The sequence below is a fragment of the Drosophila arizonae genome, chromosome X (genome assembly GCF_054131065.1).
Source record: "Drosophila arizonae isolate 15081-1271.41 chromosome X, UAZ_ARI_1.0, whole genome shotgun sequence".
Taxonomy (NCBI): Eukaryota; Metazoa; Arthropoda; class Insecta; order Diptera; family Drosophilidae; genus Drosophila; species Drosophila arizonae.
The window spans coordinates 22,905,714-22,931,583 of record NC_142927.1 but is presented as its reverse complement, the minus strand read 5'-3'; the positions used below and the strand labels follow the sequence as shown (position 1 = coordinate 22,931,583).

Here is a 25,870-nt window from a genome sequence, read left to right as displayed (position 1 = left end):
GCAATTGATGATAATTGAAGAAATTCATTCAATAATGTTGTACATATTAGCTTGATTGCAATTTCTGAATTAGTCGAACGATTTCATATTTAAAATCTTATTTTAGTGCTTCTGGTGCATCTACCGCAAACGTATCGTTATTCTCCCCTGTTGATGACAGCATCCGCTCCTCGCGTCATCGATAACATACCGATAATAGGCGTATTACAAGCCGATATATCAACAATCCAGCCGGCAACGACAATAACATCAACTATATTTTTACAATATTTCGTATTAAGCCGGAAGTGCATACATTTATAAACGATTGCGATCAAAAGGCGGGTTTTAGTTAATTGGCTCTAATTAAATTTAGGCAATAGCGTGCGCAGATCCGGCGCCAAGCGAGAGCAAACGTGGGGGAGTACGTGGCACTGGAGATGATGTTTTGAATAGCTGGCAATAAACAATAATTAGTTAATTATAACAATTACGACGTGTAGCATTTGCAGCTATGAGTGCCACGCTACGTTACCGTGGCGATAAAAGCAATTTGCTAGAGTTCGCCAAGAACTTGGATGCCTTCAAAAAGGTGCCGGAGAAATATACGGAGACCACAGAGATTGGGGGCACACGTGAGCAAAATGCATTGATTCCCGCACTCCTGTTATTCGATTATACTAATAATTATTATTAAATTATTTGCAGTCTCCCTGCTAAGCCGGCTGCTCATTGTCTATCTCGTGTACACGGAGCTGCGCTACTATTGGAATGAGACGGATATTATTTACCAATTTGAGCCAGACATTTCGCTGGATGAGCAGGTGCAGATGCATGTGGACATTACGGTAGCCATGCCGTGCGCCTCGCTCTCTGGCGTCGATCTGATGGACGAGACGCAGCTGGATGTGTTTGCGTACGGCACACTGCAGCGCGAGGGCGTCTGGTGGCAAATGTCGGACGCGGATCGTCGTCACTTTCAGTCCATGCAGATGACCAATCATTATTTGCGCGAGGAATATCACTCTGTGGCTGATATACTCTTTAAGGACATACTACGCGAACGGTCACCGCCCAAGGAGAGCGATACACTGTCAGACGCAGCGCCACCGCCGCCACCGGGTGCACTGCAGCAGCTGCAGCAGATTTCGCAGATGGAGTCCAAGTACGATGCATGCCGGCTGCACGGCACATTGGGCATCAATAAAGTGGCCGGCGTGCTCCATTTAGTGGGCGGCGCCCAGCCGGTAGTTGGCATGTTCGAGGATCACTGGATGATCGAGTTTCGCCGCATGCCAGCAAACTTTACGCATCGCATCAATCGCTTGAGCTTCGGCCAATACTCACGTCGCATCGTCCAGCCACTGGAGGGTGACGAGACGATCATACGGGAGGAGGCCACCACGGTGCAGTATTTCATCAAGGTGGTGCCGACGGAGATACGGCATACGTTTAGCACCATCAGCACATTCCAATATGCTGTTACCGAGAACGTACGCAAGCTAGGCAAGTGCTGATGCAGTGCATCCTCTCATCCTACCATCACCATAACTCGTTTACCATTTACAGATGCGGAGCGCAATTCGTACGGCTCGCCGGGCATTTACTTCAAGTACGATTGGTCTGCCTTGAAAATTGTGGTTAGCCACGATCGTGACAATTTGGTGACATTTGTCATACGGCTCTGCTCCATTATATCGGGCATTATTGTCATCTCTGGCGCTGTCAATGCGCTGCTGGTGGCCATCCAGCGGCGTCTGCTGCGCATGTTTGCGCCGCAGCTCTACCAGCGGCTACCGGGCGCCACTCCGCCCCCGCCAGCCCCACCGGCGCCAGTCAGCAGCGTGCCAATGCCCGCCAACGACCTGCTCAACACGGCCAATCTGATGGCCAATGTGGATATATCCGCCTATCTGCCAACAGCCATGGCGGCCAACAAGTCAGACATCTAGCCGGGCCACACTCGGCCCACTCGCAATCTCCGTTCAAAGCACTCTCAATTCACTCTCCTCTACTACAATGCCACAAATTTATTGTCTCATAAGATTAAGCAGCAAAATTGAATTTTTACAGTTGTACATACTTAAAAAACACATGTATATATATATATATATATATGTATATTATTTAAAAAATAACACGTACATACATATATATTTAATAATATATATAGATATATGTATAGATCGTGGTTTACTGCTCGTGCCCCAGTATGCCCGTGTCCAGGTTGCTGTAGTGCCGCGCACCCGAGCGCCGGTAGCCGAACATGCTCTTCAGTATCTCGAGGGCCGAGTCGACTGTGGTGCGCACATCCTGCGGGGTGCCGAGCTTCGGATTGATCTCCACAATGTCCATGCCCTGGACACGCTTGGTGTCGCGTAGCGCCTCCACAATGCTGATGCCCTCGCGCAGCGTTAGCCCGGCCCGGACGGCGGTGCCCGTGCACGGCGCCACATTGCTGTCCAGCGCATCGATGTCGAAGCTCACATGGATCTTGTTCTGCGTGTCGAGTGCGTCCAGCGTCATCTCAATGACCTTGGGCACGCCCATGCGATCGATCGACTGTTATCAGAAGAGAAATTCATTCATAAATATCTGTTTGTTTATATTATGTGAGCAATACTAGTTTAACGCATTTGCAATACCCTACACTGTGGGGACTATGGCTACAGCAGATGTTTTTAATTTAGGCGTAGAGTATGGTATAAATATTGTGTTTGTTTTTTATTTTTATTTTAACTATTTTATGAGAGATATAGATAAATATTGTGCTTTTTTTTTAACTATTTTATGAGAGGTAAATTCTTTGAAGAGTAAACAATTTTTTAAAATTTGTAATCTCAATGATTATTGTTTAAATACATGTGAAATGTCATAAATAAAAAAAAAGTGCACTATACTAATTTTTTTTTTTTAATATGCAATTATGGAAAACAAAAATCCTTGATATGAATCAATTATAATATCAATATTTTACTCTGATTCACAAACAATATGATTTTATTATTATTTATTTTAATATTAGTATTATTATTATTATTCTTATTATTGGCATTATCATTAGTTTTATTATAATTATTATTATTATTTTTTTTTTTTTATTTAATATTATTATTATTATAGATATTTTGTTAATAATTTTTCACATATTTCAAAACGAATATATGCATATTATTTATATATACTTGATCATTTGCTGAATCATCGATTGCACGATCTCAAAATGCATTGTTCATGGCATAACTGAAACATTCGCTAAAATTTACCTAGGCGCGAAAGCTTCATTTCTAACGGGACTCCAAGCTCAGCTCAGCTCAGCTGCATTTCGATTGGCGCGGCGATCATTCAAACGCCATTTGCCAAAAACGAACCAAGTACAGCCAACGGAGTTGTTTCTCTTTTTCTTTTCCTTCTTTTTTTTTTTTTTTTTTTGTTCTGTTTGGCACATTTTGGGCCGAACTAATGAGTTGTAATAAATTTGCAGCTCGGGTACATTTAGCATTAAACCATTTTTCAACAGACGTCGATTTAGCACGAGCCATAAATTAAGGCTGGCAACAAGGACACGCCGGATACGATGCGAACGGATGTGGCCAGGCACGTATGTGGCAACAACCACCGATCGGAAGTTGACAGCGCGAATGTAACGTGAAATTTGAATGGAGGGGGTACTAGTACGGGTACGAAGGGAGGTTGGTAGGGACTGCCAGTCAGCTGGAGGGTAGGTGGGCAGCTAGGGAGTGTCCTGTAACTTTGCCGGCTGCAGAAGGGTGCAACTAGATTCGATTTTTCATACCATACCGACAACCCCTATAAATGCCGAGCTTACATTTACAACACTTACACACACACACACACACACACACACATTAAGAGTGAGGTAGAGCGCGAGAGAAACTAGAGCCAGAATATGGTGTGTGCGTAATGCTGTTGAGGCTCTCACGCACGATCGTCATTTGATACTCTTGGCTACCGACAAACCGGAATTTTAAAATGTTTTACAACTGCCACGTAAGGCAGGCCCGAAACTGTGTGTGTGTGTGTGTATCCACCGATTCTACTTACATCCATGGCATAGTAGCGTATTCCAAATTTATTCAATATGAACGCCTCGTAGGGGTCAATGTCCCTCAAGCCAATGTAAACCAATTGATCCTTCGACAAACTGAAATTAGTCACAAAGAAAAGAATTGAGTGTGAGAAAGAGAAAGAAAAAATGGAGTAAGAGAAGGAGACAGAGAGAGAGAGGGAGACGCTGTTAAGGAGATTGGGTGAAGAGGTAAGGAGGGAGGGGGAGCACAGCTGAAATACGCCTGAAGCCCAACAACAGCACAGCGCTTTTAGGTTATGTTTGAGCTGGCGATGCATTTGTGTGAGGTTATGTTGTTTCTCAGGCTGGAATCAGTTAGAAACAATTCCTTGATCTCAGAAACTTTTATGGGAAAGAGAAAGCAGGCAGGGAGAGGATAGAGAGGAAGATAAAGAGCGAAAGAAGATAGTGGAGAAGAAGAAGGAGTAGAGCAAGAGGTAACAGGAAGGAGAGAGTAGAGAGTGGAGAAAAAGGGTGAGAGAAAGTGGAAATCAAGACATAGGGAACGAGGGGAGTAGAAACAGAGGAAAACTGGGAAGAAACTGCTGAGAAAGATGGTGAAACTAAGAGAGAGTGCATTGAAGGAAAGAGAGAGAGATAAAGTGGAAAGATAGAGAATGGAGTGAAAGATAGAGACGGGGAGGCTGAGAATGATTGAATGAGAATAATTATGAAGAGAGAGACAGAGAGAGAGAGAGAGAGAGAAAGCAAAGAGACTTATTAAGAGAGATGATGAGAAAGATAAAAGGAAAGAGAGAAAGAGAGCTATTTCTATTAAATTGTTTTCATCTAATCCCAGCTTAGCTTTTAATCTCATGTAAACTGGGCTTGGTTTTTTTTCGGAATATACAAAGTTGTTGGGGAATTAGACGCGACAGACAGAAAGGAAATAGGGAAGTGAGAAACGGAGAGGGTGGGCGACTGAGGTAGACGGATAGGAAGAAGCAGAAACGAAAACACATGCCACAATCAAAATGGCACTGCAGCGTATCCTGCACCCCTCTGCATGCTGCGTGCCGGTTTCTCACCCTCGGTGATCGGGAGCGAGAGCGAATTCTCGGTGTCTTATGGTAATTTTTACGATTATTATTATTATTATTATTTTTTTTTTTTATGGTTCGGGAGAAATTGCATCTGTCGATCGTGCGCTGTGCAGCGAGACGTGCAAAGTTGAAAACACCCTGAAGGACCCTTATGTAAATGTAAATGTGCCCAAGGCAACTCACCTCGCTTCCACAGCAAGGGAGGGGGATGTGTGTCCGTCTGTCTGTCTGTCTGTCTGTCTGTCTGCCTGCCTATCTTTGTGTGTGGCTCAGATGAATCAAGCCATAGCTGGGACCCGTTTGGCCAGTCTGATCCTGCGGAGCCGTAGACTGATTGGTGCAGCGCCTGCAGCAATGCTGGATATTGTTTTTAATTTTTTTTTTATGTTGTTGTTTGTTTAAATTCTAAATCAGTTAAGGGTGCGCCTCTTGTGCTGCAACCCCCAAATAAAAAACAAAAATCAAGAGAAAATATTGATGTTCTTTGTTTCTATCATCTTGCGTCCGCTGCTTTTTTAATCCGGCTTTGTTGTAATATGCGACCAAGGTGCTGGGCACAATGCGTTCTGTTGCCGCCAGAGCCAAAGGATTAGGCTTACTCTCCTCCCCATTCCCATTCGCCTAACCTTTCCCTTCCCTCTAGCCGTTTTGTAGTCAACGGGACAGAGTCGCTGGCATTTGGATTTTGCAAAAGTCTGGCAACATTGCAAAACTGCTGCATACTGCGTGGCGCCGGCAATGACCGAGAGCGGGGGAGAGAGAGAGAGAGACAAACTGAAATCCAAGCACGTGGCCAGAGTCTACACGGCGAACACCCACACACATACGCACACACTCTCACACATGGTGAACGGCAGAAATTGGCGCAAATTAGCTATTATCACAAAAACTTATCGTCATGGAAATAAATACTTATGTGTATGTGTGTGTGTGAACGTTTGTATATGTGAAGGGTCACATGGGTTACCACTGAGACATTATTATGTATACAAATGTATATAAATGGTTGGGTTTTATATTCCATTTTAATTGCTTTAATAAATATATAAAAATACTTATTTAAAATTTAATATATTGCAATTGCTTCAAAAATAAATTTGTATAAAATATTTAATAATATATATAGATAGAAAAGCATTTGGAAATACCATTTGGATTATAGAGCTATATATGTACGTATCTACATATATGTACTTAGAAAGAATCCTAAACCAAGCTAAAAGAGTTACTCAAAGCAGCTAAAGTATATGAAGTATATTTATTTCCTATAGACCTAGATCCACTACTAAAGAACTGTCTTACAGTACTTTCACTTGAATTGAATTAACAAAGAATTTATCATTTAACGAATGTATTTGGAGCTTGGAAAAAAGTATATAAGCGAACTGAAAGTAGATGCAAATAAAATTCAAATATTAAATAAAGGATTCCTATTTATTTTGTATCCACTTTCATAAGAGGAACTCAAAGATCACTCTATATATTTCTATACATATATATTATAAAATTCTATACATATATAATATTAGTAAATATATAAATTATGCTTATCTTGGACAGGATACGGCAACGGGCGAGCACTTGCACGTCACCGATCAGTCTCGTTTGGCCACCCCCCTTTTGGCCACGACAATGACAATGGCCATGGCAACGGCAAAGGCAAAGGCAAAGGCAACGGCAACGGCAACGGCAACGGCAACGGCAACGGCGCCGGCTTACCGTCTGGCAACCCAAATCTCGTAAAAACCACCCCAGCTGTAAGAAGTTGAGTTACATTTTGATGTTTCGCGAGCGACGACAAAAAGAATAACAATGTGTTCACTCTGTGTAAATTGGAACAGACAGGCGGCGGCACATTTGTAATGTTGTGCCATACAAATCAGCACATGGTAACCGGTGGACAGCAGCAGCAGCAGCAGCAGCAGAACAGGAAGCATACATGCATACAAACATAGATACATATATACATACGTAGGATATGATGAATACAAGCGCAATTAAGCACACGCACGCACGCACGCATGCACGCTTGCCAAAAACCCAGCCCATGTCGAAACACTCGCTAGACAGGCGATTGCCATCGAGTTAGGGGGTGTACGCTGTACAGAAAACAACCCCAGCGTTGGTGGTGGCAGTGCAAAACAGGCACAGACACACACACACACAGACACACATGCAGCAAGCATGACAAACAGCCCTCGCGGTTGGCAAGGATAATGTGCAGGCAAAGAAAGAGACACGGAGAGAGAGACTAGCCAGCATATAAGCTGCATCATAAAACGGTTGACGACCTCATATTGAATTTTACTTTTTTTTCATTTCAAGAATAAAAAAAGAAAAATAAAAAAAAAAAAAAACAAATATACAAAAAGAAAACAAAAATTGCAATATTATTCGAGAGATGATTAGAATTTAAATTCTAACGCTATTTTGCCATTCACTCAATGCTCTGTTGTGCAACATTCTGGCAACACTTTTTGGACAGTTTTCAGGCGACTGTGGGCGTATGTTTGACATGCTTGCTAGCATACATACATATGTACATATATACATATGTACATATTTCCAGGCTGTTGGAACGGCACCTCCATGAACACCGCCATTTTGATTTTTACTCGCGAGCAAATGTAGTTTTTTTTTTATTTTATGGTAATACTTCTTTGGGCGCTAAAATTTTAAATGTTTCTTACTATGCCGCTGCTGCAAAAATACATTTTGTCTGAACATATTTAATTCAACCACGAGCATTCGGAAATATTGGTATCGTAAGGAGAATCCCTATAGCCAATCACCCACCAATAGCACTCGGGTTAACGAAGTTAGGCGATTTTCCAGAGAAAGGAACCGATTACCTGAGAGAGTGCATAATTCGGAGAGTAAAACTCGTATTGAGCATACAAAATACGAAAACAAAGCAAGAAAAATAACAACAGCAGCAGCAACAACAACAACAATAATAATAATAAAAAAAAAAAAAAGAAAACGGTCAAACTCACTTCCCCTTGATCATACGTTCTGAGTGCTCTCGGTCTCGCTCTCGCTCTCGTTTCGTACAACTCAACACATGCACATACATATGTACATACTACGTTGCGAGTATGCGTCTGTATGGCGTATGGGGTAGCAAGCTTTGTGTTGGTTGTGCTCGCATTCGCGTAATTTTCATTTCTACGCTAGACGTTGTCCGCCGCAGTACGTTTAAATGCTCGTGTGCGCTGCCTCAGCTCGTGTGCTCAGCTCATTTTGCAATTGATTTTTTATTTTTTTTTTTGAAAAAGTAATGAAAATACCGACAAGAGTATTCAATTGTTTAAACAAAATATAAGCATTGCCATAGAAAACTACGTGAAGTGCAAGAACAAAAACAACAACTAGAAAATACCACCAAAAAATTCTCATCATCAACAACAACACAACAGTAGCAGCCGCAGCCGCAACCAAACGTAAGAGTAACGTATAACAGCGACAACAAGAAAAAAACGCTACCAAGAAATAAAATGCTACGAAAATTGCCAAACGACCACTACGCGCTGCATAATTGTGCAATTATATACACATTCATAAATATATATGTATTTTTTTTTCTTGTGTGTGTGAAACAGTTTGATATATGCATGCTAAAATGCAAAATTATAATATGCAATGGGTATGGAGGAAAAATGTAGGCAAGACGCACAGACTACAAACGGCAGCGTCAAACAGTTCAACAAACTCAAAAGACTGGCAGAGAGGCAAACAAACGATCAGTGTCGGGGGTCGGCAGGGCTGGAAGACGGAACAAAATTAGTAGTAAAGCAGTCGTAGTAAAGTAGTAGTAGTAGTTTGTTTAAGTTGTTGTGCGTTCAAATCTACTGCTAAATGCCGCAGTGCTGCTGCCATCGCAGTCGTTCTTTCTCTCTCTGTCTTTGTGCTGTGTATCTGTAAAACGGTTTTTCTATGTGAGCGAGTGTGTGTCTGTGTGTACACTGCTGCTGTGTCTGAGTAACTGTGTGAGTGGCAAAAAGGGCGCAGCTAGCATATCGATTTTATGTGCAGGAAGAGAAGCAAGCATTGTAAGCCGACAACTACAACTACAATTGCAGCAGCGGTGGCAAATAGTAGTAGACTTGGAGCACACTTCATTTTCCATTCAATTTTGCTGCAGTAACAGAAAAGAGTTACTGAAAGCCGGCAGCTAAAGTAGGAAATTATAAACAAAATGTTAATTGTGGTTGTGCGTGTCTTTTCTTGTTTTATCTATAAGTAGTAGAATTAGCATTTGCTGCGAAAGCGTAGTGTTTTGTTGCCACAGCAACACTCAAGTTAAACCAAAAAAAATGTGTAGTTCGCGGAACAGCGAGAATTGCGCGGAAATACAAATTAGAACAATTCTACAACAAACGCTACAGCAGTGTATAATTCTATATTTTTTGTGTGCACTTCGTTTTTAATTTTACTTGTTTTTAAATTAAACAAGAACAACAAGCATTGTGGAAATAAAAACGAAAGCAGCGCGTGTTTTAATTTAATAAGCGCGTCGTCTAGCAATAACAAAAAACTTATAGATACTAAGTGCGTCTGTGTGAGTGTGTGCGCGAGTGTGAATGTTGCTAATATATATGTGTGTGTGAGTTTGTTTGCAAACATATTCATTTATATGCCTGCATACATCCATTCGTATGTAAGAGTAAAGTATGCATGATTTTATGTAAAAGAAGTGCGTTAGCTCTAATGCATATGTATGTAGGTACATATAAACAACAACACGCGAAACAAGAAGAGCAACAACAAAAACATTACAGGGAAATGCTATACATTGTATAGCTAGCTGAATAAATGGCGCAAGAGAGAGAGGGAGAGACGCGGTTGGTCGTTCGCGCTCAGCTCGCTTCGCTCTCTTCCCAATGGCGTTCGCCATAAATTAGCACAGTGGCAGAGCCGCAGCAGCAACTGAGAGATACTGTTATAATCATCAGTATTATAAAAAAAAAAAAAAACAAACAATCGCAAAATTACAATAACAACAACGGCAGCAGCGGCGGCACAGTTCGAAATTGTGTAACAAAACATTTGCGTCGATTTGTTTTAAATAGTAAAATATGAATTTATACATGTGCACATAGACACACATTCATATACGCATGTATGTATGTATGTGCATGTGCGCAGAATTGGGCAAAAATTTAGACCTTTTTGTTCATCTTGCTGTTCTTGCATTCGTTGTTGTTGTATGAGCGGTTGCTTGGGTTTGTGAAAAATCGATAAAATCGATAAAGACGATAACACCAACGCCCAATGGCAACCACATATATGCAGTTATATTTACCGCTTATTTTGTTTTTGTTTTATACACTCTCTTTCATACAACAACATTAGACGACGACGACTACGTAAACGACAACGGCAGCGTTTGATTAATTAATAGCAACAAAATTGCTGAAATTTAAGACAACAGCAACAACAATAACATATCCTGGATAAATTGAGAGCATTGTCTAGCCGACTGCTGAATAACGGTGAGCAGCAGTAAGGGAGAAAGACGAAATCAAAAGGAGTAGCGCCGTGTAGAGCGCGTGCGCGACAACAAATCAAATCAAATCAAATTTGTTTGGTAAACACAAAATAGCAACATTTTAACTGAAACAAGTGAGTATATTTTCAACATTTCTATAACTGTGTGTACATACGCACATACACATTTACATATATCCATAACTGTATATATAAGAAGCGAAAAGGATGAGCGGTTTTATTCCAGACATTTTAAAATCGCACGCAGTCTATGGTGTGGGTGAGGTAGTTAGTGAGCGAATGTGTGTTTGTGTGCGTGTGCTGGTGTCTGTCTGTATGCGTGTTTGATTTTGTTTGACCTTTTGACTTGTATGTGTGACATGCGAGAGACGCTGCCAGGCCAACAGCAACCACCCAATGTGCAAGTTCACAGATCATGCAACAGCAGCCGTTGCGACGACAGCGTTGCCAGACAGTTCGAATGAAAATAAGCAACGTTTTGTTTGTTCCAGATAAAGGGGGTGGCATTGTTCTGCTGTATTTAACCCTCAGGCGAGTCCAAGCTCACCTTTTGTGCATGCATATGTATGTATATGTGTGAGTGGTAGTAATTTTTGCAAAAGCAATATTACACTTTGTTGTTGGCTTTAAGGGTTGCATATGCAGGGCGGGTGGGTTGCACGGTAGCACGTTCAACGTCGGATGCTCATTTTTAGTTTACAAACTTTTTATTCTTCTTTTTTGGTTGCCTTTCGGCTTTCGTTTTTCGTAAGGGGTATGTCCTGCCACTGTGGGAAGTAGAGTTCGTTGCCGTTGCCGTTGCCGTTGCCGCTATGCGTGTGCGTATATATGAGTGTGTGTGTATTACATAACTGGGTTTGGCCGGGTACATTACGTGCTTTGTTACAATTTACAACAACAACGACAAGAAGAAGAGCATCAGCAGCAACGATGTTAACGACAGCCGGAACAGTAGCGGTAATAGGACGAAAGACGCTAACGCCAGCATAACACGAATGCCTTGTAAGGACCTGCGCTCAGTAGCATCGCGTGCTTGCGACGCAGCGGGTCTCGCATCGGCATCGACATCGGCAACGGCAACGGCAACGACAATTTCGAAAAAGCTCAACTCAATAAATACAACAACAACAAAAAAGAGCAAAACTCTCAATCTGTGAAAAACTCCTTTTCCCACGCAGTTGTAGGTGGGTTGGTGTGTGAGCTTGTGTGCGTTTAATGTTAATTATTGTGTGTGCTTGAGATTAAAAACGCTCTCTTGGTGGCTGACTCGTGTTCTAGCACTGGCTGCCTCTGTCACTCTCAGTGTCTGTCCCCCTATCTCTCTTTCTCTCTCCCACGCTCGCTCGCTCTCTGTGTGTGCGTGTGGTTGTTTCTGATTGTGTCTGCGTGTGTGTGTGTGTGTGTGTGTGGGGCAAAAGTAAGTTTTGAACGAAAGTTTTTCGTTAAACTGACCCGCTAGATGGCGCCAGTGTGCACGCTCTGCATTGAATGTGTCGCCAATAACTACCCGAAATCAAATGCAATAAAAACTGCTTCGGCTTGTCGAAGTTCAAATACCCTTGCAGCTACAGTAGGCGCACGCTAAGTGGAAATATGTACTGACAACTTGTAGATGTAACTAATGTAATGTAACTAATGCGAAACGTGCAAATCAATTGAAATACATTAAATTTATATTGATTTTGTTTTTGTTTGTTAATAAAAGTTGTCTATACAATTTGATTATTAGTAGGATTTAGACCAAGTGCAACTATTTATAAAAATGGGAAAATGAATGCAACAAACGTAATTTTAATATGTTTAAATATAGTAGTAGTATAAGTAAAGTTATTAGTTGATATTATTACTTCTGTTTTAGAATTGTAATAATAAAATAGGAAGAAATGCGAGTAGATATTCATTAAAGCAATTTCAAATATGAATATTAATTACCTAAAACCTGTTATTAATTGAATTCGAAAGGCAGTCTTAGAATTGTAATGATAAAATAGATAAGAAATGGGAATAATTGACATAAACAAAGTTAATGACAAGATTTAACTAAAGTTGTTAAGGTTAATGCTAAGGATTTAACAGTCAAACAAATTCTAATCATAGATCTGCTGCAAGGGTATGGGTATCATGATAATTATTATTTTGCTAAGAGAGGGCGCCAATGAATAGATCTAATGGGGTTTATTTAATTATTAAGTTGACTTCAACTAATCACTGCTAATCCACATGGCAAATGATTTAATCTTGACAATCTATCCTTTCCATTTTCTATGTGCTTCGTCTCTGTGGAATCTGCCCCTCCCCCACAACGAACAACAACAACAACAACAACTATTGATTGGAAAACTCACAGTGGACTTTATGATGGCTAATACGGGCGCCACCGGCGTGGAGACACAGGCGCAGTTGATGCAGAGCGCTGCCGCGGCAGCTGCCGTTGCAGCCACAAATGCGGCAGCACCGGTGCAGAGTGCAGCGGCCGTGGCCGCGGCCGCCCAGCTGCAGCAGCAGCAGCAACAGGTGCAGCAGGCGATACTTCAGGTGCAGCAGCAGCAGACACAGCAAGCGGTTGCCGCAGCAGCCGCCGCCGTCACCCAGCAACTGCAACAGCAACAACAGGCCGTCGTACAGCAGGCCGTCGTGCAGCAGCAACAGCAGCAGGTCGTACAGCAACAGCAGCAGCAGCAAGTACAGCAAGCGGTTGTCGCCGTGCAGCAGCAGCAGCAGCAGCAACAGCAGCAGCAGCAGCAGCAGGTCCAGCAACAGCAGGTGCAGGTGCAGCAGCAGGTCCAGCAGCAGGTGCAGCAAGCCAACACGAACGGCAACTCGGGCGGCGCCCAGAACGGCAGCAACGGCAGCACAGAGACGCGCACAAATCTGATTGTGAACTACTTGCCACAGACGATGACGGAGGACGAGATCCGTTCGCTGTTCAGCAGCGTGGGCGAGATTGAGTCGGTGAAGCTGATACGGGACAAATCGCAGGTCTATATCGATCCGCTCAATCCGCAAGCGCCCAGCAAGGGCCAGAGTCTCGGCTATGGCTTTGTCAACTATGTCCGGCCCCAGGATGCGGAGCAGGCGGTGAATGTGCTGAACGGCCTGCGTTTGCAGAATAAAACGATTAAGGTGTCCTTTGCGCGACCCTCGTCGGATGCCATCAAGGGCGCCAATCTGTATGTGTCGGGCCTGCCCAAGACGATGACCCAGCAGGAATTGGAGGCCATCTTTGCGCCATTCGGTGCGATCATCACATCGCGCATCCTGCAGAACGCCGGCAACGATACGCAGACCAAGGGCGTCGGCTTCATACGCTTCGATAAGCGCGAGGAGGCAACACGTGCGATCATCGCCTTGAACGGCACCACACCCAGCAGCTGCACCGATCCGATTGTTGTGAAATTCTCAAATACGCCCGGCAGCACCAGCAAGATCATTCAGCCCCAATTGCCCGCATTCCTCAATCCGCAGCTGGTGCGACGCATTGGCGGCGCCATGCACACGCCGGTGAACAAAGGACTCGCACGCTTCTCCCCGATGGCCGGCGATATGCTCGATGTGATGCTCCCCAATGGACTGGGAGCTGCTGCTGCGGCGGCCACAACGCTGGCCAGCGGACCGGGCGGTGCATATCCCATATTCATATACAATCTGGCACCCGAAACAGAGGAGGCGGCCCTCTGGCAGCTCTTCGGGCCCTTCGGTGCTGTGCAATCGGTGAAGATTGTGAAAGATCCCACAACGAATCAGTGCAAGGGCTATGGCTTTGTCTCCATGACCAACTACGATGAGGCAGCCATGGCCATACGTGCGCTCAATGGCTATACTATGGGCAATCGGGTGCTGCAGGTCAGCTTCAAGACCAACAAGGCCAAGTAGACTGCTTCTGCTCTGCTCTCTCTCCCTCTCTCTTTCTCTCTCACTCTCTCCAACAGCAACAATAGCAACAGTAGGAGCAGCAGCAGCAGCAGCAGCAGCTACAGTAAACCCTGCCAATTCACCATGAAGGAGCAGCAAACAGGAGTGCAAGTACACCCACATACACACACACACAATCACACACACACACACATACTTATCTAGTTTATACACAGAGAGAAACTTCACTTATACATATATAAATATGCATGGTCTTAAGGCTAACTAAGCGCAACAACAATGTGTTTAACACACACGAACACACACAGAGACACACACGCACACACACATACTACAAGCAACTACCATGCGAATGAAGCAAGCAAAAAGAAACAGAAAACCGAAAAACATTAATTTTTTTTGGAGCTCTCCTTCGGCTTCACGTCTAAACAACGAAATGACGGCCCACAGCGCCGGCCGTTGCAATAGCAAAATTCTTGTTTAGCATTAAGTAAAAAGTTAAAAAAAAAAAAAAAAAAAAACAAAATACAAATCTAAAGTAAACTAAACATTAAACAAAAGAAGATAATTATGATGAAGAAGAAGAAGAAGAGTACGTGTGTAATTGCAATATATAAAAATTAAACAAGCTGACGGAAAAACAGCTGCAGTCAAATTAGTCGCAAAAAAAAAAACAAACAAAAAAACAAAGAAATCAGCAAAACAACAATTCTAAGATTTAATTAACCAGAATTAACCTAGCAAAAGGAACATAAACATTTTTTAAAATTATATAACTAAGTAAGCAGCAATGAAATCTTCCAGTAACAAAATGAAAAACCAAAAACTTTTCTATATAAAAGTAAAAAAAAAGAAAAAAAAAAAAAAACAAAAACAAAACAAAGACAGCTAAGAAATGTGTGGAAAAGAAACAGAAAGGCTTGAAAGATTTTGACACAGTTCTTTTTTCTCGCAGTGTAGGCGTCAGTGCCGTTAGTTTTTGAGTTTTCCAAGCGAAAAAAAAGTATTAAAGAAAAAATAAAAATAAAAAACATTAAGCATAAAAAGAACACAAGGAGGCTGCTACAGTATTAAAAAAAAAAACAAACTAAAAGAAAAAACAATATATATATATATATATTTATGTATATATATATTTATACATTTTTAATGTTTTGTGTTTTTTTTTTTTAACTTTAAATGAAACGAAAGTCAGGCGAAAGCTACAATCGAAAACTAACGGCCGACTCACACGCACACAGTCACACACAGACACACACACACATAGAGAAAGGGCTAGAAATCTAGGGACAAGTGTGCAAACTGAAAGGAAGTAGGAAGCATGGACGATGAATATTAAAGCAAAAGAGAAAACGCAAAAGTAATACAATAATTTATGCGCAAATTTGAAACGTTTTACTAAAGTAAATAATTGTTAGTGAATATTATACTATAATATTTATACACACACATACACATACACATACGTATAACTATATATATATATATATATATATATATATTTATATATGTATATATATGTATATGTCTATGTATGTATATAACCAAACACACACACACACGCGTATATATATATATATATAACTTATATACTTTATATAATGTATAGTTCAAGCCAGAAAGTAAGCAGCATAAAAACAATTTGCTAATATTTTTAGCGTTAAAACAAGAGAAAGCCTAGCACAAAAGAAAAAAACAAAAACTCAGTAACTAAATGAAAAACCAAAAAAAAAAAAAAAGAACATTTTTTATATGACAAAAACTTTGAGAAAAAAAAGGATTAGCAAAGCGTTTTTCTAGCTATGTAAGTAAAAAAAAACACACACACACACACTTTTTGTTAAAACTTTATAAAACGAAGAAGAAGACGAGGAAAACAACTAAAATGAAAATGATAATGAAAAATTGAATGAGAAATCGCGCAGTGAATCAATCCATTTCATATAAATGGTTGCCTAGCAGTACAGTAAAGCACGCTGTGCACAATATTGTAGTACAGCACTGTATACAGTGGCAAGCCATGCAGTGAAGCAGACACACACACAAACACACTCATAAGCAGACCGATACATACTCGTGCGTGAGCCATGCCATTGCGTACAGTGGCTTGCCATGCAGTGTATACAGTGGCATGCCATGCAGTGTGTATACAGTGGCTTGCCATGCAGTGTATACAGTGGCTTACCATCCAGTGTATACAGTGGCATGCCATGCAGTGTGTACAGTGGTATGCCTTGCAGTGTATACAGTGCCATAACAGTGAAAGAAGCACACGTGCACGCTGTGCTCAATAGTGTAGCACCGCACTGTAGTGACTAGTAATATGCCATGCCATTTGGCAGTTGCGAACAGTGGCTTGCCGTACAGTGTATACAGCAGTGGCGCATTGCATGGGTAATAATGATGGAGGCTCCTTCAGAGTCTGTTCATGTCCGGTCCGTATGTTTGAAACTACTACTACTCGAAACTCTCTAGTTTCCGACCCCCGCTCCAACTCCTCCTCGCCTCCACCCTGCCATCACATCAAATTGTCTTTTGCGTTTTATCAGTTTGAGCAAATTTTGTTTTGTTTTTTGTTTTTTTCTTGTGACTTGATTTTGCGATTTACAGTTAAGTTTGAGTTTGAATTGAATTTGAATTGGAATTTGAATTTGAATTTGTGATTGATTAATTCGAATTGTGTTTGGTTTGATTTCTTTGTTTAATTTCGATTTACAACTACTACAATAACAACAACAACAACATGAAGAAAAGTGCGCGCTCGTAGTTAATTAGAGCCATGCATATTTATTTAATGTATATTTAACCAGAGAAAAGTAAAAATTTCAAATATGTTTCTAATTTTCACATTTATTATCGACATTAAGCGAAATTTATCTGAATGTCTATAATGATTTCGTTCTTTATAGTAGCTACAATATCTATATATATTTATATATTTACTAGGTCTAGTTACAATTAATTTATAACAATTATAAGTTGAAATACACACACACACACTCACACAGACAAACAATGAAATACCTTAACATGAGAAAATCCTTAGAAAAAGCGAAAATATTTCTAATCGAACTGGCAACTGGAGAAAAAAGTTTATGTATAGAAGAACAAGAAGAGAAAATAATATTAATTAATTATTTTATTTTATTTTTTTTTATATAAATATATACATATTATAGGGCAAGAACAAAAGAAAAGCAATTTCTTTTTTTTGTTTGAACAAAATTTGCAACAAGAAATCTAGTCAGCAAACTAAGGTAGAAAACAGAAGCAAAAATACAAATAATTTCAATATATATATATATATACATATATATATATTGGCAATACATGTATATCTATTGGAAATCAATATATATGTATATATATGTGTTTCATTAGTCGTAGAAGAAGCAGAGCGACCCCAAATACTTTTAGTATATTTAGAGCAGGCAGAAAAAAAAAAAAGAACTTCTTAAGGAGCAACACCAATACTATGAAAATACTAAAAACAAAATCAAATTCTAGCTAAAATTTAAGCATAGCAAAATTGAAAATAGAAATAAAATAAAGGAAGAAAAAGAATTACTTGAAACTGTTCAATACTTTTTTTTTTTTACCCACATATATATATATACACACACACACACAGCGAAATTTCTCTTTTCTTATATATTTAGAGAATTTCATTGCTTTAATTTTCTTTTTTTTCTTGTAATATTAAAATATCCAAAGATTTATTGCTCTTTATAATTAATTATGTAAACAAAAGAAGAAAAAACTGAAGTTATATTATGTAGTACCCCCAGTCCCCCCTCCCACCTCTTGAAATACTTTGACGAAAGTGAAAAAGAGCGAACGAGGCAGAGAGTGCGAGAGCGAGAGCGAAAGCTTTAACTCCTTCGCTCTTTGCCTTTTGCATGCAACTGTAACGGAAAGCGACACACACACACACACACACATACACATACAGAGAGACACCTTAATTATTAAGTGAAATGATGTACTTGATTTTGTTTAACTTATTCATCAAAAGCTTAATAACTTTATATTTATAGTATATGTTTAATTTGACTTAAAATTAAATTAAATTAAATTTTTCCTCTCTTTTTTTTTGTCATATTTTCATTATAATTATATATGTAATTCTAATATTGTGCAATAGTTTTAACAAATGCAGCCGCAGCAGCAGCAACAACAACAAAACACATGCATCTCAGCTAAATTACAATTATAATTTCCTTAAGATAAAAACACGAAGAAAAGAAAAAACTTAAAAATGAAAAAAAAAAAAAAAAAAAAAAACTAAGAAAATGAAAATGAAAATGAAAAGGATAAACTGAAAGAAAAGCAGTGAAATCGAGCAAGAAATATTTATGTTTATGTAATTTAAATATGATTCAACAATATAAATAATTATTTTTTCGTGTAATTTTTTGTATTTAAGTAAATTTGATATATCTATTTATATATATAACTTTTATCTATATATACACACACATATATATATATATATATACAGATAATTTTTTTCATAAACTTAAGTCAAACTGAAGCAAACAAACAACAACAAAAAGAAAACAAAAAAAAAACATGAATATTATTTATTGTATTTTATAATTAATTTAAATTCAAATGCAAAAGAAAAAAAGAAGAAACTTTTTCGATTCGCATACAAAAGAGAGAAACAAAGAAACACCAAGCGAAGAGAGCGCTTTTCTCTCTCTGTCTGTATTTCTCTTACTCACTCACTCACTCTCTCTGTCTCTTTTTCTCACACACATTGAGATATAAAGAAATTGTTTCGAATTTCGATGTAATTTCAATATTTTTGATTTGAATTTATCATTTTTGTTTCTTTTTTTCTTTCGAACACACACACACACACACACACTCTCACACACATGAAGTGTATATGTATGCGTATCTAATATACATATACAGAGAACTTTTGTGTTTGTTGTATTTTTTTCGTAACTTTTGTTTTCGCCTTGATTTTGATTATGTTTATTACTCATTAAATTTATATTTAATTTTATGATTTTGATTTTGATTTTTTTTTTCGAACAAAGCAAAGCAAACATAATAATAATTATTTTTGAATAAAAAAAAAACACTTTTTGTTTTGATTTTTGATTTCTTTTTATAAAGTTTAGTTTTTGTTCGTTATTTTATTAGTGTCTTTTGAGTTTTTAAATTGTCTAATGTTTTTCTCTCTCCCTCGCTCGCTCTCTCTCTCTCTCTCTCTTTCTCTACTGTTCGTAGCTGCTTATTATATATAGATATATATATATTATAGACTGCATTCCAGTCCAGACATAAAGCTAGTCAAGACAAGAATTTTATTGATCTCAAATGCTTGGAACATTCCCACTTATTTTTTAACAACGCTGCCAATTGCATATGCCGCCCATTTTATGGGCGTGTCTAGTCAGAAATTGAGCAAAGAATTAAAAAAAAAGTCTCCCTCTCATTTAACTGTCCACCTCTCTATCTCTATCTCTTTCTGTCTCTGTCTCTGTCTCTACGAACAGCAATTGTTGTTTTTACCAAATGCGATATTAAGAACTTTTGTTTTGTGTGCAACCGAGAATTAATTTGATTTTAATTGAATTGATTATAAATTAAAATTATGATTAGTTAGAATTAGTCTTACGCTTAATTATCATATAAACTATATAGTAATATGCGCTTATTATTTACTTTATACAGACATATATAAATATATATACATATATGTATATATGTATATGTATGTAAACACAACAAATACCAAAATACCAAACTAGAATCGCATAACATAATACATAATATATATATACATATATATATGTATATATATTGTATATTATACATACAAAATGATTATGATGATTACAATGATGATGACGAAGACGATGAAGATGATGATGATGATGATGATGAACTATTTAATTTTTTATTAACGTATTTATATCAATTACTTAATAATATTTATCCAAACATTTCAAATGATATTTCAAACTAAACAAACAAATGGAAAACAAACAAACAAAAAATATATATAAATAATAATTAATATTATAAATGTATTTGCAAAATATATGATTATGAGTTTTTCTTGCTTTGCATATCAAAATACACAAAACTTGCTTCAGTTGAGTTCAGTTTCGGTTGGTTCTTTTCATTTCACTCATTCATTTCGTTCAGTGTACTTTGGTTTGCTTTCTTCCTCAGCTGCTATCTCTGTACCTCTGCCTCCTATCTCTCTATCCCTCTGTCTTTCATTCTTCCTTTCCGTTTCTCTATATATGTATATTTCCCTTGAATTTAGTTTCGATCTTCGTTTAAATTCCGTTTGGATTTGTTTTTTTTTCTTTTCTTTTCGTGCAGTGTACTTTGGCTTAATTCTCACACACACAGCCCACTATCTTTCTCTCTCTCTCACACACACACACACTCACACCTTTTCTCCAAATTGTTTCAGTTGTTGTGCTACAATCTCCAAAAAAAAATACCACAAAGTGTTCCGTGTTTATACAACTTATGTAAGAAGCGTATATGTTTTTTTGCGCAGTGTTCTTGCCAACTTGACTTGATTTCATTTTGTTTTAGTGTATAAGTAAGCCAAGAGCAAACACAAAAAAACAAAAACAGTTTGATTACGCAATTTCTCGCAGTGCATCATTTCATGCGGATGTTTTGGATGGAAAACATTTTCTGTTGGTTTTTCGTTCTCTCGTTTCTCTTGGTTGGTATCACGCCCACTTTTCAGTTTTCAGTTTGTTGTTGTTGTTCTTGTTGTAGACGAATTTTTTATGTGCTTTTTTTCGTTGTTGTTGCCCGGTAAGTAAAACAAACGAATCAAGTTGATGCAGCAGCAGCAAACTGAGAGAAACACCAAAAAAAAAAACGGCTAAAACTTATTTATAAAAAAAAAAAAAATGAACAAAAACGAAAATATAAACCAGAAAAACGAAACCAAAGAAATACAACAAAAAAACAACAATTACATTATCCAGGCTAAATATAATATAATTTGATTTGCTTTCCTCTGTACAGCGTTGAATATTTGAATATTTGATTTTCCTCAATAATAAACATCGCCCATGATGAGTTTTGACTTCAACAATAATGGTTTTTTTGTACTCTCTATTTTTTTCTATTGTAGCTAACCACGAAAAAAAAAAACACTTAAAAACAAAAACTAAAAACAAAAAATAAATAAAAAAAAGAAAAAAAAATTAAAAACTAATATTTAAACCGAGCCGAATGCATATTTCTAATTTGTTTCTTTCTCTTGATTTATTTTCAGGCGTGTGTTGTTGTTCGATTTTTCAATTGAATTTGACATTTAACATTTACATTAATTACATGTTTAACTTTCAATGAGTTAATTAATTGCAACAAAAACAAAAAAAAAAAAAAAAAAAGAAAACAAAAACAAGAAGAAAAAAAAACACAATAATTACTGATTGTATATGATTATATGATTCATTCGATATTAATTGTAATTACATACTTATTTATTCATGCCAAACACATACACACCTTATATATATATATATATATATGTATACATATGTGTGAGTGCCAGTGTATGTGTGTGTGTGTGTTCTTTATTGTATGTATGTGAGCGTACATCCTTTGTTTCTGTGTACATACACACATTCACATAGATAGACATACAGACATACATAGTTGTGTAACATACAATCATACATTTTCACTCACATATATCTGCATACATACATACATACCTTATATACAGACATACATCATATACAACCATACACATCACTTGTTCGCATTTTAGCACACTCACATACATACATATCTATAAATATATATATATGTACTACACACTCACCCATACACCCACAAATACACACACACCCACACTTATCTATTGTAATTTCCTTCATTTCATTACAGTTAAACAAGTAAAAAAAAAAACGCAATATCTTAAACTTATAAGTTATGAAGGAAACTTCGAAAAAAAAATTATATACATATATATTTCCCGATTCCTCGAAAAATATATATTAGCCTCATCATTTTAAGAACTTTAAGAAAATATTAGAAAGTAGAAATATGATTTAACTTAAATATTATTGTTGCTAGAAAAAAGTGAAACATTCTTGTTTTAAACAATCCATCAAAGTCGAGGCACTTCATATAGTTTGCTTTCAAGTATTCTATCTAGCAAAGTTCAATGTTTCAACAAATTCGAGATTTTATTTCAAATTCAATTTTTGAATAAAACAATTTTAATTTGTTTTTGATTTAGATCTTCGAGAAAACTAAAATCAAAGTAAACATCATAAACAAAGTGTAGGATGTCTCGCTGAGCACCACCAAAAACCACTGAACCACCGTACCACCGATATTTATTTTGTGCGTAAACCCTCTTAAATTAAAAAAAAAAAAAAAAAACATAATAGTAAAATTTAGTTTTACTTAAGTTTAACATTCAAATATATGATCTTGATCTCGATCGCGATCTATCTTGTTGTATTCTGTGTATTCTGTATTGTATCAAAGACCAAACACACACACACACACACACACACACACACACACACACACAAATATCACCCGATTATTTTCAGTGTAACTCTATTTGTTTTACTCCAACACACACACACATACCTGCTCTCAAGCTCCCCTCTCTCTCTCTATCTGAATAATGATAAATATTTATGGTTTTGATATTTTCATCGGTTTTCGATTTGGAATTATCGATTATTGTGATCTAATAATTTTAAGTTTCATACGAATCATATGAATTTTATCCGTGCTACTTATCTATTATCTATGTATATGTATGTAAACAGAAGAAGAAGAAGATGCAGAAGAACAATCAGAGGACGAGCACAACTTAAACCATTAAGCTAGAGATTTTTGAATTAACGGTTTTCGGTTTCGATTTGATTTGATTTGATTTGTCTCTGTTGCACCAGCACCACCGCGATGCAAACTGAGTGGATTCATAGATTTTTGGAATTGTTTTTCGTTACACTTCTGTTCAGTAGATATAGGGCCTAGATCACCCATCCAATACGCTCTTCCCGCAATATTATGCACCAAACTAGATCAAGATTTACGTTTTTTCTACGGTTTCGGTTTCAAAACACTTTTCGGATTTTTGGGTACGCTGAGCTGTGAATTGAGTTGATTTGTAGATTGTTTTTGCCATATATCTATAGATATATATATTTATATTTATATATTTATTTTGAACTTTTTACATTCAGTTTTCATTTATGATTGACGTAACTTTGTTTATTTTCATTTGATTTACTTATTTATTTATTTGTTCTTGTTCTGAAACACACGTCATAATATATGTAAATTTACTGATTATATTATTTTAAATTATTTATTTTTAGCTCTCGGTTAAACGAATTTCTTATCATTTGGGAATTACGTTTATTTTGAGACTCTTCTTAATTTTGTTTTTAATTTCTTATCTTTTCTTCAAATATCTATAAGATATTTCTATGGCTAGGTTCCTAAGTCAATGAAACATAAACTGCCAAAAGTTTTTTTTTTTTAAAGAAATGTTTTAAAACAAAAATATAAATAATAAATAAAAACAAGAGAAAAGAATACCAAGTATTTAAAAAACAAAGACTGAGACCCAAACGCAGCTCAACGCAAATGCAAATGCAAAAAAAAAGCAAAAAAAAAGACAAGTAAATAATAGAAAATAGAAAACAAATTTATGAAAGATAACAACAAAATAAGTAAACAACAAACAAATCAAAATCGAAAAAAAATCGAAAACAAAAATCAAAAAACTTAGTACGTTAAGTGAAACAAAAACTGTGATAAGAAAACTGGCTTCCAGTTTCAATCAAAGATAGAATATAAACTACCATTTAAGCTAGCAAGGCGAAGTAGATGATGAAAATGAAGAAGTAAGAGCAGCAAAGCCGACATACATACATACATACATATGTGTTGTGTTTAGATGTAAGCCGTGTGCTATCGATAGCCAAAAGCGATAGCAATGATAAGCGTAATAAAGAAAAGTAAACACACAGACAAACTGTGAACAAGATATGTTAAGAGGATAGTGATGATGATGATGATGATAAAGAAGAAGAAGAAGCAGCGCACTTACCAATTGGGCGCCACCTTGTCGAGGGCCGCGTGCTGCCAGGTGTTGCGCAGCTCTCGCAGCAGGAATGAAACGGGCATGCCATGTATGTTGCCCGACTGCGAGGTGTTATGCAAATTGATATCCGCATGCGCATCGATCCAGACCAGCGACAGATTCGGCGTGTGCTGCAAATGACCCGCCACGGAACCTGCGCGCCAAAAAATCGGTAAATCATTACAGTTCGAGTTTTAAGTCTGGCAACGCTGGCTGCCATTGCCATTGCCATTGCCGCCCGTTGGCGCTCACCGAAGCCGATGGCATGATCGCCGCCAATTGTCAGAAATTGTGCGTTCTGCTGCAGCATCACCTGCACCTGCTCGATCAACGCCAAATTGCAGGCCATAAAGTCCGCATAGTTGCGGATGTGGTAATAATGCTGGCGCTGCTGCTGCAGCAGTGACTCGTCGACGGCGTAGTGCAGATTCCCATAATCGGTGATGAGCAGGCGCTCTGTAATCGATAAGCAACCACAATCGATAAAATAGTAAATAAATGACAGTTGAACAAAATGAAAATTCAGTTGTTTTGCATTTTGATTGTTGACTTTGGTTTGCTTTTTTTAAATATTTTTTTTAGTTGTTCGTGCTCACCGTCGCTGCTCTGCAGCACCTGGCGCAGGTTGCTCTCTCGCAGCAGATCGGGCGCCAGCTCCACGCCCTGTTTGCCCTGACCCTTGGCAAAGGGCACACCGATGATGCCCAGCCGGGTTTGTTCCCCGCTCGCCGCTGCGCTAAAACAGCGTCCCAGCAATTTGACTGATGCTAGCTGTCGCCTCCACCACATGATCGTGATCTATTGCGTGTGTTGTCCGCTCGGTGACAATTGCCAACTGAGCTCACTTTCGCCTGCTGTCAACTGTAGCAACGGCTACAGAGCTTCGACCTGATGGACCTGATAAACGTTCCATCTTAATGACAATTTCGCAGCGTCCCGCTCTGTGCCGCCGGCCCAGCGTCACGCATGTAACTGATAGCGCGCGCGATAACCTTGATCCTTGATATATATATACATTGATGTAGGTATTTATGTGTACTTTGTATATTAAGCTTGCTCCAGCGGCACCTACGAATCTGTGCAAACCTGATTTAGCTTGGACCGCTTTTGTTTACTTTGTTTTTGGACAGCGGCCCGGTGATTGGCTATTTTTTACAGGGTATATGCCCTTCTATATGCCACTCAACCCTTTCGTAATACTATGAATGCTCAAAATGGAGGCTTGGAGGATAATCGAGACATTTACTAATCTGC

General features: G+C 38.2%; 3 protein-coding genes across 9 annotated transcripts; 2 read left to right on the top strand and 1 right to left on the bottom strand.

Annotated features, from left to right (window-relative positions):
- Window positions 1-170: 170 nt before the first annotated feature.
- On the top strand, window positions 171-2,878 carry LOC108618281 (endoplasmic reticulum-Golgi intermediate compartment protein 2). Its single transcript, XM_018014248.2, has 3 exons — window positions 171-614; window positions 688-1,485; window positions 1,549-2,878. The coding sequence occupies exons 1-3, from the start codon at window positions 494-496 to the stop codon at window positions 1,929-1,931; spliced, it is 1,302 nt and encodes a 433-aa protein (XP_017869737.1). The 5' UTR covers window positions 171-493; the 3' UTR covers window positions 1,932-2,878.
- arg (arginase) lies at window positions 1,995-25,489 on the bottom strand. The gene is made up of 5 exons (XM_018014262.2): window positions 25,213-25,489; window positions 24,869-25,072; window positions 24,584-24,770; window positions 4,045-4,144; window positions 1,995-2,541 (listed from the first exon to the last, which is right to left on the bottom strand). The coding sequence occupies exons 1-5, from the start codon at window positions 25,403-25,405 to the stop codon at window positions 2,173-2,175; spliced, it is 1,053 nt and encodes a 350-aa protein (XP_017869751.1). The 5' UTR covers window positions 25,406-25,489; the 3' UTR covers window positions 1,995-2,172.
- On the top strand, window positions 8,241-18,789 carry elav (embryonic lethal abnormal vision). 7 transcript variants are annotated; one of them, XM_089473981.1, is made up of 3 exons: window positions 8,241-8,555; window positions 10,468-10,737; window positions 12,971-18,789. In XM_089473981.1, coding segments are annotated over exons 2-3 (1,527 nt in total). In that variant the 5' UTR covers window positions 8,241-8,555; window positions 10,468-10,736; the 3' UTR covers window positions 14,497-18,789. The 7 variants fall into 7 exon arrangements, with proteins under 7 accessions (XP_089330107.1, XP_089330111.1, XP_089330110.1 ...); XM_089473985.1 differs by lacking the exon at window positions 8,241-8,555 and adding an exon at window positions 9,198-9,291; XM_089473984.1 differs by lacking the exon at window positions 8,241-8,555 and adding an exon at window positions 9,205-9,325.
- Window positions 25,490-25,870: the final 381 nt, after the last annotated feature.

Bases quoted from the DNA above. Each gene is read 5' to 3' on its own strand.
- arg (XM_018014262.2), bottom strand. From the start codon at position 25,405: ATGTGGTGGAGGCGACAGCTAGCATCAGTCAAATTGCTGGGACGCTGT. The intron at 24,771-24,868 runs GTGAGCGCCAAC...TTTGGCGCGCAG, and splicing joins CGATCATGCCATCGGCTTCG to GTTCCGTGGCGGGTCATTTG. The intron at 2,542-4,044 runs GTAAGTAGAATC...TTCTGATAACAG, and splicing joins TACGCTACTATGCCATGGAT to TCGATCGATCGCATGGGCGT.
- LOC108618281 (XM_018014248.2), top strand. From the start codon at position 494: ATGAGTGCCACGCTACGTTACCGTGGCGATAAAAGCAATTTGCTAGAG. The intron at 615-687 runs GTGAGCAAAATG...AATTATTTGCAG, and splicing joins CACAGAGATTGGGGGCACAC to TCTCCCTGCTAAGCCGGCTG. The intron at 1,486-1,548 runs GCAAGTGCTGAT...TACCATTTACAG, and splicing joins CGAGAACGTACGCAAGCTAG to ATGCGGAGCGCAATTCGTAC.